Consider the following 19,183-nt stretch of genomic DNA (forward strand, 5'->3'; position numbering starts at 1 on the left):
TACTATTTTCTTGATTTATGACTTATACTAAACATGTGTCCTCTTCTAAGATGATATTGGGGCCCACATGAACGTTGGGAGAACCTACAAGAACCTAAACAGGTCCAGAGAGGCAGAGGAGGCATATCTAATCGCAAAATCCCTTATGCCACAGGTATGAAAATCCCATATAAGGAAAAAAAGGAGATATTTTGTTATATATTTAGATTGTCAACAAACTTTGATATAAACGATGAAATACTTTTACTTTTCAATATTTTTTAGCAATTCTGCTCAGTGGCACAGAAATTACCTATACATTTGTATAAATTGTTGATTTAAAAAAATAAAATAACATGACCATGTTATTTGTCGACTGCCTAGCTATATCAAGCTAGATATATCGCCCAACCATAATACTCTTCTAAGTAGCCTTCTGTGTTTATTAGTAGTTTTCATTGCAGTTCAGAAACGACTTAGTCTTGTCACAAGAGAACCTGTTTCCTCCTGTCCTCTCCTACTGCATCAAGTGATAAACTATCACTGCCTGAATGTTACAAAACCCAACAAGCTCGTCTGTAATTTTGAAGATGATCATAATTTAACCCAAGGGAAGTTTTGGCCTGTGAGTTATTGGCTCACAGGGACTGTTAAAAGGTCTGTGATCTCGGTCCACCTTTTCTCTTATCTCACTCTTTTCTACAAATAGAAGGCAACAAATGCTGAATAACTAATAGTTTGTGGCTTTTAGTCCATTTGCATTCATCTATATGCCCATGTACTCCTAAATTTTATCAATGTTGAAAACATTTGTGCTGCGAAATATTTTTGTTGAAACGTAAATTTACTACTATTATACTATGTAAAATTGATTTACATTAGTTTGAAAGTCTATGTGCTATCACAGTGGATGATAACTGTTAATTGTAACCGGCTCTGACTATCACTCAATTTGCCCAGGTTCGAGTGATACAATGTGTTTTACTCTAAATGACCTATTCAGTCTACTAAATGTAAACTTAGGGTGTATTCACACCTGCCTTGTTTGGTTCGATTGAATCGAACTCTAGTTCGTTTCCCCCCTTGGTGCGGACCTTTTGGGCAGGTGTGAATACAGCAATCGAACTCTGGTGCGGACCAAACAACCGAACCGAGACCCAGCTGAAGAGGTGGTCTCGGTACGGTTCCAAACTAACTCTGGTACGGTTCGTTTACGGTGTGAACATGAACCGACCCAATTGCAGGAAAGCACTGCGCCTTTGAGTTAACAGGCTTCCGTAGTCAGAGATTTTGGTATAATGGTTTGTGTTATTGTTGTTCAAGTGCGAAAGAGAATTCCATTCCGGCGCGCTGTCTGGCCACACGATACTGTTGCGCGTCTTTCTGCGCGTCGTGTGTGCATCATTGGAATGGAATGAATGAATGATTGTGTGCATCAGGACATTCACATACAGCGCGTTCTCTTTAGTCTAATCGCGCATAGATGCAAAAAAAGCTTTTGCAGTTCATATAATGTAACGATAGTTAAATACCTGCGTTAAACTGGACAACTTAAATCGCAAGCATTAACATTGACAGCACTTGTTAGCAGTATATAAGAATCTCATTATGAACATAGCCCCTCTCTATGAATCAAAACTTTATACCTTATCCGTCTTCTGCGCAGTTTCTTCATATTGCGTAGTACAGAATAACACAAAATTAGTAAAATAACAAATATTGCATTACGAAATATCTCCATGCTGAGCCTTTTTTGCACTTCCTGATTTCCCTACTTGAGAATCCTTGTCCAATGAATGGACGACCTTAGCACACGTGTGGTTTTGTTTAAAAATTTTGGTTCACTTGCAAAAAGAGCAGTGTGAAAGCGAACCGTACAAAAAAAAAAAAAAAAAAAAAAAAAAAATTATTTGGTCCGGACCAAAGCAAGTGAACTATCGGACTTTCCTGGTGTGAATACACCCTAAATAACAGGCTAGTAGGTAAAAAGTCGGCTCTAGCTAGAACATGACAGCTGTACAAATGGATTTTTAAACGGCAATCACATTTTTTTTAATTATTAAAAAATAAAATGCAGGACATGCGACAAAGCTCTCTATTTTGGGATTGTCCCGGTGGTTACCCTATTCCTGAATAAAGTTATGAATCTTAGGGTGTATTCACACCAGGAAAGTCCGATAGTTCACTTGCGGACCAAATAATTTTTTTTTTTTGTACGGTTCGCTTTCACACTGCTCTTTTTGCAAGTGAACCAAAATTTGTAAACAAAACCACACGTGTGCTAAGGTCGTCCATTCATTGGACAAGGATTCTCAAGTAGGGAAATCAGGAAGTGCAAAAAAGGCTCAGCATGGAGATATTTCGTACTGCAATATTTGTTATTTTACTAATTTTGTGTTATTCTGTACGAACGCAATATGAAGAAACTGCGCAGAAGACGGATAAGGTATAAAGTTTTCATTCATAGAGAGGGGCTATGTTCACACATTCAAATAATGAGATTCTTATTGTATATACTGCTAACAAGTGCTGTCAATGTTAACGCTTGCGATTAAGTTTGTCCAGTTTAACGCAGCATCATCCTTGTATTGTAACTATCGTTACATTATATGAACTGCAAAACCTTTTTTGCATCTATGCGCGATTAGACTAAAGAGAACGCTCTGTATGTGAATGTCCTGATGCACACAATCATTCATTCATTCCATTCCAATGATGCACACACGACGCGCAGAAAGACGCGCAACAGTATCGTGTGGCCAGACAGCGCGCCGGAATGGAATTCTCTTTCGCACTTGAACAACAATAACACAAACCATTATGCCAAAATCTCCGACTACGGAAGCCTGTTAACTCAAAGGCGCAGTGCTTTCTTGCAATTGGGTCGGTTCATGTTCAAACCGTAAACGAACCGTACCAGAGTTAGTTTGGAACCGTACCGAGACCACCTCTTCAGCTGGGTCTCGGTTCGGTTGTTTGGTCCGCACCCGAGTTCGATTGCTGTATTCACACCTGCCCAAACGGTCCGCACCAAGGGGGGAAACGAACTAGAGTTCGATTCAATCGCACCAAACAAGGCAGGTGTGAATACACCCTTACTGGAAAAAAAAAACCTTACTGACCCCAAACTTTTGAACACTGTACGCATTCAAAATGTACTATGTTTTTGTACTAGGAAAATGGACCTGACCTGAAAATCCTGACCTGCACATATTTTTGTCCAATCAGATGCTCTCTGGAAAGAGAATGCCCCTCAATATCATTTGCAGCAGATTAGCAAGTAGCAAATTATGGTTCATAGCTGTGATGTACCTAAAGCATATTGGCTATTTAAAAATGCTCCATCCACGTCTTGACCAATTTTCTTGAAACCAATCTTATGGCCTTTAACTTCACTTGGGTCTATATTTCATGTTGGAATGTAGAAGGAACATAGGCCTACTGAATATATTATTGTTATAGATTGAGTCAAATGTATGTATATGTAAATGCTTACAACCTTGGCTGATCTTTCCAAAACACATTGGCAGATCATTCCAGGGAAGAAGTATGCAACCCGTGTGGCCCCCAACCATCTGAACGTCTACATTAACCTGGCTAACCTAATTCGGGCGAATGACTCTCGCCTGGAGGAAGCCGACCAACTCTATAGACAGGCCATCAGCATGAGACCAGACTTCAAGCAAGCCTACATCAGTCGGCAAGTCTCCGTTCATGCTGACAGGGTCAAAAATGTGTTTGTAAACTTGCTAACTTACTGACAGGGCGAAATTAAACTGAATGTGTTGTAGTTCAGACAGTATTTTGGCTTTGATGAGAATTTTTTTTAGCCCATGTGTACACTGGATGATGTTCAAGAGATACGATCTTGTAAAAGAATTGAGCATCTGTGTCTTACAATTTCACACCCATCCTGGATTTTTTTGCTATCCCTAAGAAAACATTTCTCATAGATATGAGCTGAAGTTGCATGCCATAGTAAATGAGTATCGGAGTTTGCTGTTTTTGTTACATTTAGCATAAAGTGAAAATGGACTTAGCCTTCACACTTTGTGATTTCTCTCTACATGTCTCATCCTGTAAATGAAATGTTCATCAGATAAGCTATTGAAAGTGGATTTACTGGAATGCCTTGGTTCTCACGAACTAACAAAGCTAACCCAAGAAAAAATCTAAACCTAAACCTTTGTATTACTCAAACTATTTGCTAAGAAAATATCGCTTAAAGAAACTGATCTTTCTTGTTGTACATGTGTATTAGATTTCCAAGGTGTCCTGTGAGAGGTATTCCAAAAATGTCTTTTTGTTTCTCTCAAAACTCAGAGGGGAGCTTCTTCTGAAAATGAACAAGCCCAGTGAGGCGAAGGAAGCCTACCTACGAGCACTGGAGCTGGACCATACCAATGCAGACCTCTGGTACAATCTGGCTATTGTCAATATCGAGATGAAGGACCCCTCAGAGGCTCTGAGAAACTTTAATCGCGCGTTGGACCTGAATCCACGGCACAAACTGGCACTATTCAACTCCGCACTTCTCATGCAAGAGTCAGGTGTGTGGGCAAAGGCCATTTAAACCAATTAAATTAGCCATCACCCAACCATCATAAGCAACTAATTTGGAAAGCTATTTTTATTGATACATTTCAGGATTTTGTGACTCGCATGTTGATAAAACTACTGTAGCAGTGCTATATACAAAAAAAGCATAACAATTCATACACACAAATATTAGGACAAAAGAAAACACAGAGCTTTTTTTCATCGATACTTTTCAGAAAAAGTAAAGTAAAGTTTTCAGAGTAAATTTTCTCGTTTCATCCTGGATTTTTTTTTTTTCTACTGAGCTGAAGTCTTTGATTTGCCTTCTCTGTAAAATATGCATGCTATTAGGGATGCACCGATATTTATTATTTATATTTGTAAGCCTATAACCGATATACACTCACCTAAAGGATTATTAGGAACACCATACTAATACTGTGTTTGACCCCCTTTCGCCTTTAGAACTGCCTTAATTCTACGTGGCATTGATTCAACAAGGTGCTGAAAGCATTCTTTAGAAATGTTGGCCCATATTGACAGGATAGCATCTTGCAGTTGATGGAGATTTGTGGGATGCACATCCAGGGCACGAAGCTCCCGGTCCACCACATCCCAAAGATGCTCTATTGGGTTGAGATCTGGTGACTGTGGGGGCCATTTTAGTACAGTGAACTCATTGTCATGTTCAAGAAACCAATTTGAAAGGATTCGAGCTTTGTGACATGGTGCATTATCCTGCTGGAAGTAGCCATCAGAGAATGGGTACATGGTGGCCATAAAGGGATGGACATGGTCAGAAACAATGCTCTGGTAGGCCGGGGCATTTAAACGATGCCCAATTGGCACTAAGGGGCCTAAAGTGTGCCAAGAAAACATCCCCCACACCATTACACCACCACCACCAGCCTGTGGTAACAAGGCATGATGGATCCATGTTCTCATTCTGTTTACGCCAAATTCTGACTCTACCATCTGAATGTCTCAAGAGAAATCGAGACTCATCAGACCAGGCAACATTTTTCCAGTCTTCAACTGTCCAATTTTGATGAGCTCTTGCAAATTGTAGCCTCTTTTTCCTATTTGTAGTGGAGATGAGTGGTACCCGGTGGGGTCTTCTGCTGTTGTAGCCCATCCGCCTCAAGGTTGTGTGTGTTGTGGCTTCACAAATGCTTTGCTGCATACCTCGGTTGTAACGAGTGGTTATTTCAGTCAAAGTTGCTCTTCTATCAGCATGAATCAGTCGGCCCATTCTCCTCTGACCTCTAGCATCAACAAGGCATTTTCGCCCACAGGACTGCCGCATACTGGATGTTTTTCCCTTTTCACACCATTCTTTGTAAACCCTAGAAATGGTTGTGCGTGAAAATCCCAGTAACTGAGCAGATTGTGAAATACTCAGACCGGCCCGTCTGGCACCAACAACCATGCCACGTTAAAAATTGCTTAAATCACCTTTCTTTCCCATTCTGACATTCAGTTTGGCATTTGTCTTGACCAGGACCACACCCCTAAATGCATTGAAGCAACTGCCATGTAATTGGTTGATTAGATATATGCATTAATTGAGAAATTGAACAGGTGTTCCTAATAATCCTTTAGGTGAGTGTATATTGGCCGATACATCTAAATCCAATTTTTTTATAATTTTTGAGAGCCTGATTACAAAAACAAAAGTCTCACCATTAAAAGCCATGTCCCAAGCACACAATTATAATGTTCTCATTATAGTTTTATGTAGCCTATATGAGAGACTTGCGCTGCGCATATTTTTTTTAAATGATTCCAATCATATTTCAAGAAATTCAAAACCATCATGGTGAACAGGGCGCATTTAATGTGTATTAACTGAAGGAAATAATCCATAATTCATCGGCCAACTTTTCTTATTGGGACGATAACATTAAAAATAGACATATATCGGTCGATACCGATATGGTGGCCGATATATTGTGCATCCCTACATGCTATGATGCCTTTGAATTTGATCATGCATCTTTGGCTATGAGACCCACCTTTTGAAACAGCGTTTGCGTCGGGATGTTTAGAAAGCTCACTAGGTTCTGAAGTAATAAGGTTGCAAAATACACTCCCTAATTTTTTATTTATCAGACCTGAGCTTTAAAAAACATTAGGTCCCTTACAAGAAACGTTAAGGTGCTCAATAATAATCTCTGTGAAAGCGGTTTTTGATTCACATGAGGTTAGACAAGCCAAGTTATTAACCTATGGATTGTTTGCGTGCCACCTCAAGGGAAGGCAGCAACCTCTCACCTACTTTGGTCATGTTCTCATGCCTGAAAATGTTAGCATTTGATCCAGCAGCTATACGTTTAAATTGAATTTGACTCATTGACCCTAACTTTGAGTTTTATGCCATTTTTTTCACTCTTAACTTTGAATAGCAGGAAAAGACTGATGGATTCATGCAGTTCGAGCTCAGCATTAGTTTGTCATTTTTCTGAGATTAGCACACCTACGCTGCAGCAATGTAAATACAACGAATACAACGGCTCTATTTGCACATGGTATTAGGCCTCTTGTTCAGACTGTTTAATCATGTGACTGAGGAAGCATGTTGCGATCAATTCACAGACCTGCTTGACACAACTGTTATTCTTGCATTTGGTTTTGTAGTTATACCCATCCATATTGGTTTTCAAATAAAAGCAGGTTTGTTTTAAATCAGACCTGCTTTCCACGGTTTCCCCACTTTTGGCCTACAGTTATTTTGAACTGTCTTCATGGGGTAATAAGAAGCTGACCGACACTCCTTACCCTCATTCTGACCTTATTGTTGCAACATAGGATGGTGCACAAGGTAAATCTTGTCAAAAAACAGAGCCAAAATACCACAGATAGCAGGCTTTTTGACATATTACTCCAAACAAAAAAAGAAAGCTTCATAATTCGGACAGGACACTGATTTAATAAGACTTTATTAAAAATGATGACCATGGCATGACTTAAAATGCATAAACCTAGTTAATGGTTTAACAATCTAAATACCCTATATTTTGGGTATGTGATGTTTGAATATAATTGACTTTAGTTGCTCACAAGATTTGCAGAATCGGGGACATCTGGTAACATTACTCACTTCACATTTGTTTTTTGGGTTGTTTTATTAAAATATAATAATTATTATTATTATTATTTTATTTTTTTAAACTTAATCACTTGATACCAGTAAAAGCCAATATGCTATTGAACACTCCTTAATTTAATTGAAACGTTAAAGGAGACCAAAAAAAGAAACCTATTCATTTTCATTGTGTGGAAAAGTTTGTACATTCTGTTGTGAATAACTTTCATATGGAAAGTCATATGGATTGGAACAACATGATTAAATTATAACAGAATCTTTTTTTTTTTTTTACATTCACATAAGACAACATAATCATTTACAATATTTGTAAATGACCTTTACAATGATCAAGTTATTAATTATAAAAAAAAATTGTCCCACCTGTTCACAGTCACTTAAGACATGACTTATAATTTGTAATATATTAATAATTATAATTACCTTTACAATTATTGTTATTTATAATTATATTTAATTTTGTCCCACCTGTTTACAGTCACTTAAGACAGGACTTATAATTTATAATAATATATTAATAATTTATCGATTCTTTTTAAAGATAAGATTATTATAATTATATTGATAATTTATTGCAGTAAATATTAATATTTATTATTTATTAAATTATAATTTGTTTAACTTAAGCATCATTATTGTGATAATAATTATGGACATATAATATATATTAGGGGTGTAACGGTACATCGAAGTTACGGTTCGGTACATACATTGGTTTTGGGGACACGGTTCAATACAGAATAGGAAATAGGAAAAATGGTCACACTTTAGTTTAGGGTCCAATTCTCACCATTAACTAACTATTGACTATGACTTTTGCCTCAAACCCCCAATTACTGCATTTTAGTTCGTATGGTTATTAAGTTTAGGCATGGGGTAGGATTGAGGGATGTAGAATAAGGTCATGCAGAATAAGGCATTAATATGTGCTTTACATATACTAATAAACAGCCAATATCCTAATAATATGCATGCTCATAAGCAACTAATAGTGAGAATTTGACCCTAAACTAAAGTGTAACTGGAAAAAGCAGAAAATCCACAATGCCAGGTTTATTTTATTTTATTTTGACATGACAGTAGTGCTAATTACAGTTTGTTCCACCTAGCGGCATTTGGTCTCCCTGAGGTAGTTGGTACAGTACAGCCTCCTTTAGTGTTTTAAGCACAAAGCAGTAAACAGAATTGCATAGGTCATATTGTTTTGCAGGCCTGATAAAAAAAAGAAGGTATTTGGTCACAATCAGCTACAAAACTGAACAGCATCTCATGTTCTAAAAGTACAAAATAAAAAAATAAAACTTGTGCATTAGGAGTGTTACAATTTGCTCCAGTAAACTATATTTAAACATTCAAAGCTTAAAGGTCCCATGGCATGAAAATGTCACTTTATGAGGTTTTTTAACATTAATATGAGTTCCCCTAGCCTGCCTATGGCCAGTGGGTAGAAATGGCGATAGGTGTAACCAAGCCCCGGGTATCCTGCTCCGCCTTTGAGAAAATGAAAGCTCAGATGGGCCAATCTGGAATCTTCCCTATATGTCGTCATACGGGGAAAGGTTACCTCCCCTTTCTGTGCTTTGCCCGCCCAGAGAATTTGGCCCGCCCATGAGAAAATGAGCTACGACCGTGCAAGCTCGATATGGGTTTTTCCTCGAGAGACATCATGGCTTGCAAACGAGCAAAGCATGGCATGGCAGTTGCTCAGTGTTTGGATGTACAAATGAACACAAAAGTCTTTTTTTAGTTCCTTCATCACAACGGCACCTATCCAAAAACCTAGATGTAATAATGGCAGAGGTCTGACTAAACATAGTGGCGTTGATTAGTGTCTATAGCTGATATTTTATATATATATATATATATATATATGACAGAGTGGACAAGCAGGTGTTGAGTAGTGGTAAATCTTCAGGAGTAAATCATGGTTTGTGTAACATGACTTCAATATACGTGGACATGGAGAACTTTGTCATTAAAAAATTAGCCAGAGTACAGTCTTCTCTAAACTACAAAGATTACTGATATAGATGCTAATACAGCTTTAGAACGATAGCAAATCAGAGCACCATGAAAAGCCAACAACGTAGGCTAGCATTAGCTACATGATAATAACTGTAACAGCATACATAAACCAACCAACTAAAGTACCGTATCCAGACACCATATTTTAAACTAACCATTCGGATACATCCTGCTGTAGCCGCTGAGTTGCAACTTCTTCAGGTGCTTCTCCATCCGGATCAGATTCTGGGTCAAACTGGAAAGCTTGAACGACTGCGTGTCTATATCCACTGTAAACATTAGCGTATGGTACTGTGGCCGCAAGCTGGTCAAGGCCACAACCCCACCCTCCACCTTGCCCCGCCTCTCTCCTCCTCATTAGCATTTAAAGCTACAGACACAGAAATGGCACGTCCTAAGGAAATCTCATTGAGGGACTGGCTCGTATTGGCTGTAATTCTGCACCAAGGCTGAATTTCGGGAAAGAGACTTCAGATACAGGATTAGGGGACCACTAAGGCCTATATAAAGCATCCAAAAAGTCATGGAACCTTTAAGCCTAACCCTCCTATACTTCATTTTCCACGTTCCGTTACACGCACAGTAGAGTGCGCAAACCTTTCAAAGTATAGCCCTACTCCTTTGTCAGTGAGCGCAGAGACGCATTCGACGCATGCACACTAGAGGACTTGTTTTCAAGCACTCAAGTCATTCACACATGCACTGTTGTTCTTCTGCTCTTTTTCCTCTTGTGGTGGTTAGCAAACAGTGTTGCATTACTGCACATGCCCCCTTTCTGGATTGGAGTGTGGATCGCCTGTGACTAATGTGTATTCGTCATCTGACTATGCACCGAACCGTGATGGTTCGGGGGGCGAATACATGTACCGTTACACCCCTAATATATATACAGTATATAAATATATATAAAAGGCCTTAAATGAACTCTCTGCAAGTGCCAAATGCGATGTTGGCGAGTATATGAAACGGTATCAATCGCCAGTTGGCCAGTAACATTACTATGAATTCTAAATGCAAATTTGTGTGAATGTGAACAATGCTCGGGACAGTTGACGGGACAGTGTAGGTAGGATATATACAGAAATTAAATAAAGTTATCAAACTCTTCACTGCATAAATTAAATATAGATTAATTTATTAAAGCTACAAAAATTATTCAGTCAAGATCAGTGAGTGATTTTTCTCTTTTTCTTTTGTTCTTTGATTATCCTTAATGATAGACAAAAGCGGGTTTGTTAGGCTGCTGTCACTTGCTGCAGATGTCTGAGAAAGCGATGGTTTGTTATGCGGATCTGTTACACATTCTCTTTACGTTCATTTAAGACTTAATGTAACTAATTTAATTGAGCCAGCAAGGATACTCGACAAAAGGTATTTTGGCATAACTTTGTGGTGTTGCTGTTTTCTTCCAACTATTTTGGTCTCAACTTGGAACTGAAATACTGGTACATTTGACATCCCTAGTTTCTTGTCCTTTACACTTTTTTTTCTCCACAAAATAAGTACCAAAACAGATTAAATCCAAAATCAAATCAAATGGTTAGTCTAATCTCTAAACTTTTAAGTAGAGTTCTATCTGTAACATTTGCACCAATCCTATGTCTTAATTTTTTTCTTTTTAGGTGAGGCAAAATTTCGTCCAGAGGCAAACCGTCGCTTTCTCACCTATGTGAAAGAGGAGCCGGATGATGCTAACGGCTACTTCAACCTGGGCATGCTGGCGATGGATGCGAACGAGAATGAAGAGGCCGAGCGCTGGATGCAGGAGGCCATTCGACTGCAACCCGGCTTCCGCAGTGCTTTGTTTAACTTGGCTCTGCTCTACTCTCAATCACAACGTGAATTGGATGCTCTCCCAGTTCTTGAGGAGCTGCTGCGGTACCACCCGGAGCACGTCAAAGGCCTGATCCTCAAGGGAGACATCCTCATGAACCACCGCAAGGATACACGTGGTGCAAAGGCCTGTTTCGAACGCATCTTAAACATGGACTCCAGCAACGTGCAGGCCAAGCACAACCTCTGCGTGGTGTACTTCGAAGAACGGGAGCTCCAGCGCGCCGAACGCTGTCTGGTAGAGACGCTCGCTATGGCCCCACACGAAGAGTACATTCGACGGCACCTCGCCATTGTACGCAACAAAATGGCCGCCATGAGTGCCGCGGGGCAGCCAATTGTGCAGACAGAGGGCAGTAGTGTGGCAGACAAAGAGCAAGAGCAACATCAACAGGACAAAAAAGAGGAGGAGGAAGGGCAAGGAGTTGCTTCAGGAGCAGGGGAGGGGGCCAGGAAAGAGAAGAATATGAGGAAATCCTCCCTCACAGAAAGCGTCAGCGGCCAGGGCCACGGCCAATCAAAGAATTTGGATGCAGGCCAGCCTGACAAGAGGACTAACAGCAAATCCACAAAAGAGATTAAAGATATAGAAAAGAAAAGGGCGGCTGCCTTGAAGAGACTGGAGGAGATTGAACGCATATTAAGCAGCGATTAACCTTGTTCATCAACCACCACACTATTTTTATATATAACTATTTAAAGCGCAAGAACGAGACTCCTGTTTTTCCTCCACAAATTGAGCCCTTGTTTATGCATGTCTTGTTGCGCTTTTGTTTGATTGGTTTTTTTTTTTATATATATATAAGGTGCGGTATACTTCCTTTTCCCACTGCTTTAATTATGTAAAGCTGTTTGGCTGAAAAAGGAAACCAGATGTGCATTCACAACATGCGCTGAAAAAGCACAAAATTAGGTACTTTTTTTAAAGAAACTGCAAAAAAAAATCGTATTTTACCATATTGTTTATTTATGATTGTCTATATTTGAGTCACTGGATTAGTTTTTGTCACTTTTGTGTATTGATTTAACTTACCACTGGCAAGTATTACTCATAATCACAAATAAAATGTTGATATATTAGCCAGCCTATTTTAAAGCAGGGCCTCTGAGTGGTCTGTCACTTGGCTGTTGGACTTTAGATCAGCAAACCCCTCCCCTTCTTTGCATGACATCACCGATTTCCTCCAATTCTTAGCTGCTGTTTGTTGATGTCATTATTGTTGCTATTTTAGTCTCGACGCTGAATGGTGTCAGTGTTTAATTATATCCTTTGACATAATCTAATTATGAATTAGGGTCACCTCCCTTCCTCAGCCCTCTTTTTGAAGGCTTCTGGGATTTTTCAATATGGCTTGCATTCTCTTTGGGCTCTTACTGATTTCACAGATTGGTCATGCAGAGCCAGACTTTGCTTTTTATTTGGACTTTTTGTTTTTATTTTTTATGTTTTCTGCTGCTTTTAGCTCTGTTTCTTGTTCTCCCCACAAAGACTAAGCCATAACATTAAAATCAAGCATTAAGCAGAACAAACTTAAAACCTTCATTTAAAGGATTAATTCCCCCAAAATTAAACTTGTCATTCTTTGCTTAACCTCATGTGATTTCAAACTTGTATGACTTACTTTCTTCTCTGCAACATAAAATATTTTTTTTACACCTCCTGTTATAAATGATGCAAAAGCATTATATGACTTCTGAGCTGTGCAATAGCTTTGTTCGACTAACAAAAACCAATTTAAATTATTCAATGAAGATCCTGACTTAAGCTCACCTAGGCAAGTTCATAAGAGAACTAGTGATGTCGGATTGACCCATCATTTTGAATCTGATCTTTTCAATTAAGCATTCAATCTAGTTCTGTGAGTGATTTGCTTGAGTCGCTGATCCAACGACACACTCAAAGCAGTTTACAGCTCACTGGAAGATTTTCCATGAATTACTAAAATTTTGGTCTGTTCCTCATACAGTTATCATATGACTTCAAAAGACTTCACATATGGTGCATATGTAGTCATTGGACCATGAAACCTATAATGTTGCTTTTTTGAAACTCCAGTCTCCATCCATTGCAATTGCACTGACATGAACGAACAGTACAGTTCTTGAAAATGTCGTCTTTTGTATTCCACAGAAGAAAGAAATTCATAAAGGTTTGAAAAAAAATTGATGACAGAATAGTCATTTTTTTGGTGAACTGTATGGAGAACATCACTGTGTTAGCCCAACATTTTTGCGGGTTCTTTTAGCTTTGTTTTTGAAAAGAATCAATCACGTCTTTAAAAGCTAAGATTATACGCCGCTGTGTTACTTCAGTATTTTAATGTGCTGCAGATACATATGTTGTGCTCAGTCAAGTTGGGCATATGGTTTCCTGTGGAGCTGAAACAACCATGCGCTCTCGCAGGAATCCTTTCGTCGTTTTACTGTTTACTTTGAAGGCAGGCCCTGAAATATCTTCTATCTCCTTTGACCTTTTTGAAGATCTTCACAGGAAAAAAAAAAAAGCAACCTGAGAGCTAGCGGTATTAACACAGGAAAATTCTGGGGTGTTATTTTGTTGCATTAAATAACGACACTTAAAGTAGCATAACGGTTGCCCTTATCCGATTAAGTAGTGGACTCAAGTAGTTCACAGTATTATCAGCTGTTTTGCCAATTGAGATCAACCATAAAACTTGAGTGAGAAGCCTGATAACTACACCTGTTTGCTCTTTCTTTTGGCAACTTGTGCATCTAAATCTTTTTTTATTTTATTGTAAGTTTGATAGTCTATAAGGACAGATTTACATGGTTGTATCATGTTAATTTTAAAATATTTAGTGTTAGGAGTTCACCTCTCTAAGAGGTTCATTTCCCACTAAATCATCTCACGCAACTTTCATTCAGCTGTATGTGATATGTCATATTTCAAGTTTCCCTCGGCTTCAGCTTGAGTCCTAATGATGTTTTAGGACCTTTTCCTCATGTTTACTCATGCTGTGCTTTTACACCAAATCCCATTTCTTACATCTTGATTTATAGTATTTGCTTTTTTACTTGGACTAATGTTTGACTTATGAGTGGTGGTGGGACCTATGGTTTTCCAATAAAAACAACTTACATCAGGAATGTCTCATAAATTCCACTTTTTTTATGCATTCTGGCAGCTGCAAACAAGCCAACGCAGAGACCTGATCAATTTTTTCGATTTGCAAAATCCACCCGGTCCAAAATTACTCACCCACGCCTTTGACTCGTGTGCTACCCAAAGGCTGTAACTGTCATTTAACTTGTTGTCAAGGCCTCAGGTTTCAGCATTGAGCTTGTGTTGCAATAGTGCTCGCTGTAATGTGATATGTGCGCAATGAAGTGCGCTGCAAACAAGTGGTACTTGCATTTGTTGAACAATTTGGCATGATATTGATCTTGGTAATTAACAAATATTTGTGTAACCCATTAACTCAAGCTGCCAGATTTTTGTGGAAATAGGCTTATGCTAAGAGTGGAAGGCCCATAACTAGGATTTGTTGAAAAACCGTGAGATCCGTCGCAAACGTAATTATGCACAGAATCTGGCAGGCAGAGGAGACTAAACCACAGAAACTTGAGCTTTAAATCGTCTGCAGAGCTCCCAGTTTAAAAAACAAGATTGTCATCACATTGACATTTGATCACACAAGATGTTTAATATGATTATGCTTTTAGTCCATGTGAGAGCACAATTTATATTATTGGATTAAAGGCTCAATGACTCTTTTGTATTGGAAATGCCTGATTACATTTTAAATGGCCATGTCTCTGGTTTGAGAATTCATGAACTGGTCCATGCCCTATGGAGGAGGAACGAAAATTAGCTGTTGGAGATGATAAACTATGGAAGATGGTCAGACTAAGTCCTTGATGAGTATTGTTAAGCATTTGCAATTTTATAAAACCTTCAGTGTTGTAATTAACATGATTTATATTATTGCATGTGGGTCATAGGTTGACCATTTTTTGCACTTTTAAAAAAATCTATAACTTTTTCTTCTAACTTTTCTTTAATATTAAAAGAATAAAAAATGATCTGGTCACACTTTAGATTAGGGTCCAATTCTTACTATTAACTATATTAACTACAACTTTAGCCTCAAACTCCTAATTACTGCTTATTACTAGTTAGTAAGGTAGTTAGGTTTTGAGTAGGATTAAGGGATGTAGAATAGGGTCATGCAGAATAAGGCATTAATATGTACTAATAAACAGCCAATATCCTAGTAATATGCATGCTAATAAGCAACTAGTTAATAGTGAGTATTGGACCCCAAACTAAAGTTTTACCAATGATCTATATATAAACAAACATATACACTTTACCAGCTAAAGTACTAGTACCGGTTTGGACCCCCTTTTTCCTTCACAACTGCCTTAATTCTTCGTGGCATAGATTCAACAAAGTCCAGAAAACATTCCTCAGAGACTTTGGTCCATACTGACACGATAGCATCATCTAGTTGGTGCAGATGTCAGCTGCACATCCATGATGCAAATCTCCCATTCCACCACATGCCAAAGGTGCTGTATTTGTCACGTTACGCTAAATAGAATCCAAGCGCAGACAGTACTTTCACAAAACACGGTTTATTTACAAACGGAAAACAAAGACCCACGATGGGGCAAACAAACAGTAACTAGACTTGACCATAAATAGGAACTGGAACTTTCACAGACAGATCACAATACTCACAGAACCGAATGTTAACAAGACGAACCAGCACTGAGGAACAAACACCGGGAGCTTACATAGAACACATCACAAAAGGTACAGCTGACACTGATGAACATCAATACTAACGTCGAGGGAACAAGCGGCGTGGTAAGGACACGATCACAATCACAGGTGACACTGATACAACATTAACAAGGAAACGAGGTAAAACACAAGACAATGCCAACACATAGCCCAAAACAACCGGCCATGTGTTTGCACACAAAACAAGAGACAAATACATGACAGTATTGGATTGATATCTGGTGACTGTGGTGGCCATTAGAGTACAGTGAACTCATTGTCGTGTTCAAGAAACCAGTTTGAGCTTTGTGGCATGCATGTTATCCTGTCGAAAGTAGCCATGAGAAGATGGGTCCACTGTGGTCATAAAGGATGGACATGGTCAGCAACAATGCTCAGGTAGGTTGTGGTGTTTAAGCGATGCTCAATTGCTACTAAGTTACAAAGTGTGCCAAGAAAATACCCCCACACCATTACAAAACCACCAGCAGCCTGAACCGTTGATGCAAGGCAGGATGGATCCATGCTTTCATGTTGTTTACACCAAATTCTGACCAAACCATCTAAATGTCCCAGCAGAAATCGAGACTCATCAGACCAGGCAAAGTTTTTCCAACTTCTATTGACCAATTTTTGTGAGCCCATAAAAATTGTAGCCTCAGTTTCCTGTTCTTGGCTGACAGGAGTGGCTTAGGTGTGTCTTCTGCTGCTGTAGCACATCTGCTTCATAGTTCAACGTGTTTCGAAATATTCGTTTGCACACCTCTGTTGTAACGAGTGGTTATTTGAGTTACTGTTGCCTTTCTATCTGCTCAAACCAGTCTGGCCATTCTCCTCTGACCTCAGGCATCAACAAGCTATTTTCGCCCACAGAACTGCAGCTTTACTGGATATTTTCTCTTTTTCGGCCCATTCTCTTTAAATTATTTTTTTTGCTTAGGCTTGACGCTTTTGCTGTTGGTAAGAAGGTGTCTTGTGGTTTAAAAGCCATACTATACATAACTTGAAGGCCCCCTGTGATGAAAATCAAGCTTTTAATGTTGATTATATGTCTATGTGGTGTTTTTAATATGCTTTTTAGACAAACCATGTAAAACACTTTAAATCACCTTTCTTCCCCATACTGATGCTCAGTTTGCATGCCTAAATGCACTGAGTTGCTGCCATGTGATTGGCTGATTAGATATTTGCGTTAACAAACAGTTGAACAGGTCTACCTAATAAAAGTGGCCACTGTGTGTGTGTGTGTATATATATATATATATATATATATATATTGAGCCACCGTGCCGAAATGTTCAATAATTTAATGTACAACATAATTCACAAATTCAATTATTCGAAGAGGATCAGAAGGCTGAGTCCTGACTAGACGAGAGGAGCTGGGGATGGAGGAGGGTAATTATCTCCTGAGCAACGCTATAAAGCTGCTGCTAATACTGAATGGGTCTTACATATATAGGGATGCTGTGATAGCCGTCATATTGCACAATTGATGCACAATCGAGGTAGTCAATGCAACATTTCTTGGAAAATAAAATGGGAATGAAAATACTTTCAGTGAAGCAGATTGCCAATGAATCGTTGGATCATGTCACTTGTCAATACAAGATTAGTTGTCTTTACAAAATGAAAGGCATTTTGTGAGCATGATTTGTCAGCTTGACACCTTGTAGTAAAGAACCACCTACCCCAGGGGCAGCAGTGTCCTCAAAGTTAGGAGTGATCCTGCACTCTTTTTAGCTCACAACACCAGTCTGACGACATAACCCATTTAGTCACAACTTGCTTTTATGTTTTACTGTTTATAATGAGATTATTGCAACTTGGTCATCTTGTTCTTTTTTCTTAGTTTCTCACAAATGTCAGTTGAACAATGAGAGCCTATGAATCAGAGTTAAATTAAATACTTCACACATGCGTCAGCTTAAATGAGTCACTGCCTTTGTATTCAGAAAAATTAGATATGGTTGAATAGCGTTTCTTTCTCTCTCTTTTTCAAATAGGAAGTATGCTGGCAAACATGCGTTTATCAGGCCCCCCAGGCACATAGTGTTAGATTCATTATATTTAATCATTTCATTTAGTTATTAAATTGTGTAGTTTAACAGATGTATTACAAGATCATTAAGGACAAGTTTTTAAACTCGTTTGTTTTTCTATTAGCTATTGAAGATATCAAATAAAAGAAACAATATGTGAAATCAATGCATCATGGAAGTGAGGTTAAGTTTTGTAACAGTGACTCTTGCTTTTCCCTATGGAATGGGTGTACGTGAGTCAAGACATGGTGGATGTAAATCCTTATCTAAAGCGGTTTCCATATGTACATTTTTTAATAAAGACAAATGCGTCTTGAGCCTGATCTGTGAGACCTAAATATATTTAATTTCTGAAGAGAGGTTGTTTTTAAGAGGAATACGTTTATATAAATAATGTATATAGAAATACAGTACATTTGTTAACTTATAATATTTAAAATATCTTTGAACAAAAGAAGTCTGTATTCGTCTGCCAATAAGTTGTAAACCACAGCTCTTTTAATGGCAGATGCAATGTACGCACTTGTCCTCTAGTAACAGTATTTCGATGTAAGCCATGGTAATGAGACACACAATCCAGTGCTTGATTATTTTCTCTTATCTCTTTAAAACATAGTGATTGTACAGGATTATGGATAAATGTTTGCTTTTCTTTTTTTTTTAAAGTCCCCCTGTAGTCAATAATTTTATCCCTTAAAACTTGAAAAAAAAAAAACTTTTTCCTTGAAAAAAAAAAGTTCATGCCTTAAAATAGCTTGAATGTAACTCTACACCCTTGCCTCATTTAGTAAATGCAGTTCTATGAATATGCAAATTAGCCCCGCCTCCACTCACTCGCACCAGCGCAGAGATCCACTCGTTGACGATCACGCATTGACAATGTAGTTTGTGACTTCAGAAACACCAGTG

General features: G+C 38.5%; 1 protein-coding gene across 1 annotated transcript in view; it reads left to right on the forward strand.

Moving 5' to 3' along the window:
• tmtc3 (transmembrane O-mannosyltransferase targeting cadherins 3) overlaps positions 1–14,586 on the forward strand; it is a 45,266-nt gene extending 30,680 nt beyond the window's left edge. The window contains exons 11-15 of the mRNA XM_056251007.1: positions 51–154; positions 3,510–3,679; positions 4,303–4,529; positions 11,272–13,057; positions 14,065–14,586. Coding sequence (XP_056106982.1) covers positions 51–154; positions 3,510–3,679; positions 4,303–4,529; positions 11,272–12,137 — 1,367 coding nt within the window. The 3' untranslated portion in view covers positions 12,138–13,057; positions 14,065–14,586. The remainder of the gene's footprint in view (positions 1–50; positions 155–3,509; positions 3,680–4,302; positions 4,530–11,271; positions 13,058–14,064) is intronic.
• The last annotated feature ends 4,597 nt before the right edge of the window (positions 14,587–19,183 follow it).

The sequence above is a fragment of the Rhinichthys klamathensis genome, unplaced genomic scaffold (genome assembly GCF_029890125.1).
Source record: "Rhinichthys klamathensis goyatoka isolate OS25496 unplaced genomic scaffold, OSU_Roscu_1.1 h1tg000076l_1, whole genome shotgun sequence".
Classification (NCBI taxonomy): Eukaryota; Metazoa; Chordata; class Actinopteri; order Cypriniformes; family Leuciscidae; genus Rhinichthys; species Rhinichthys klamathensis.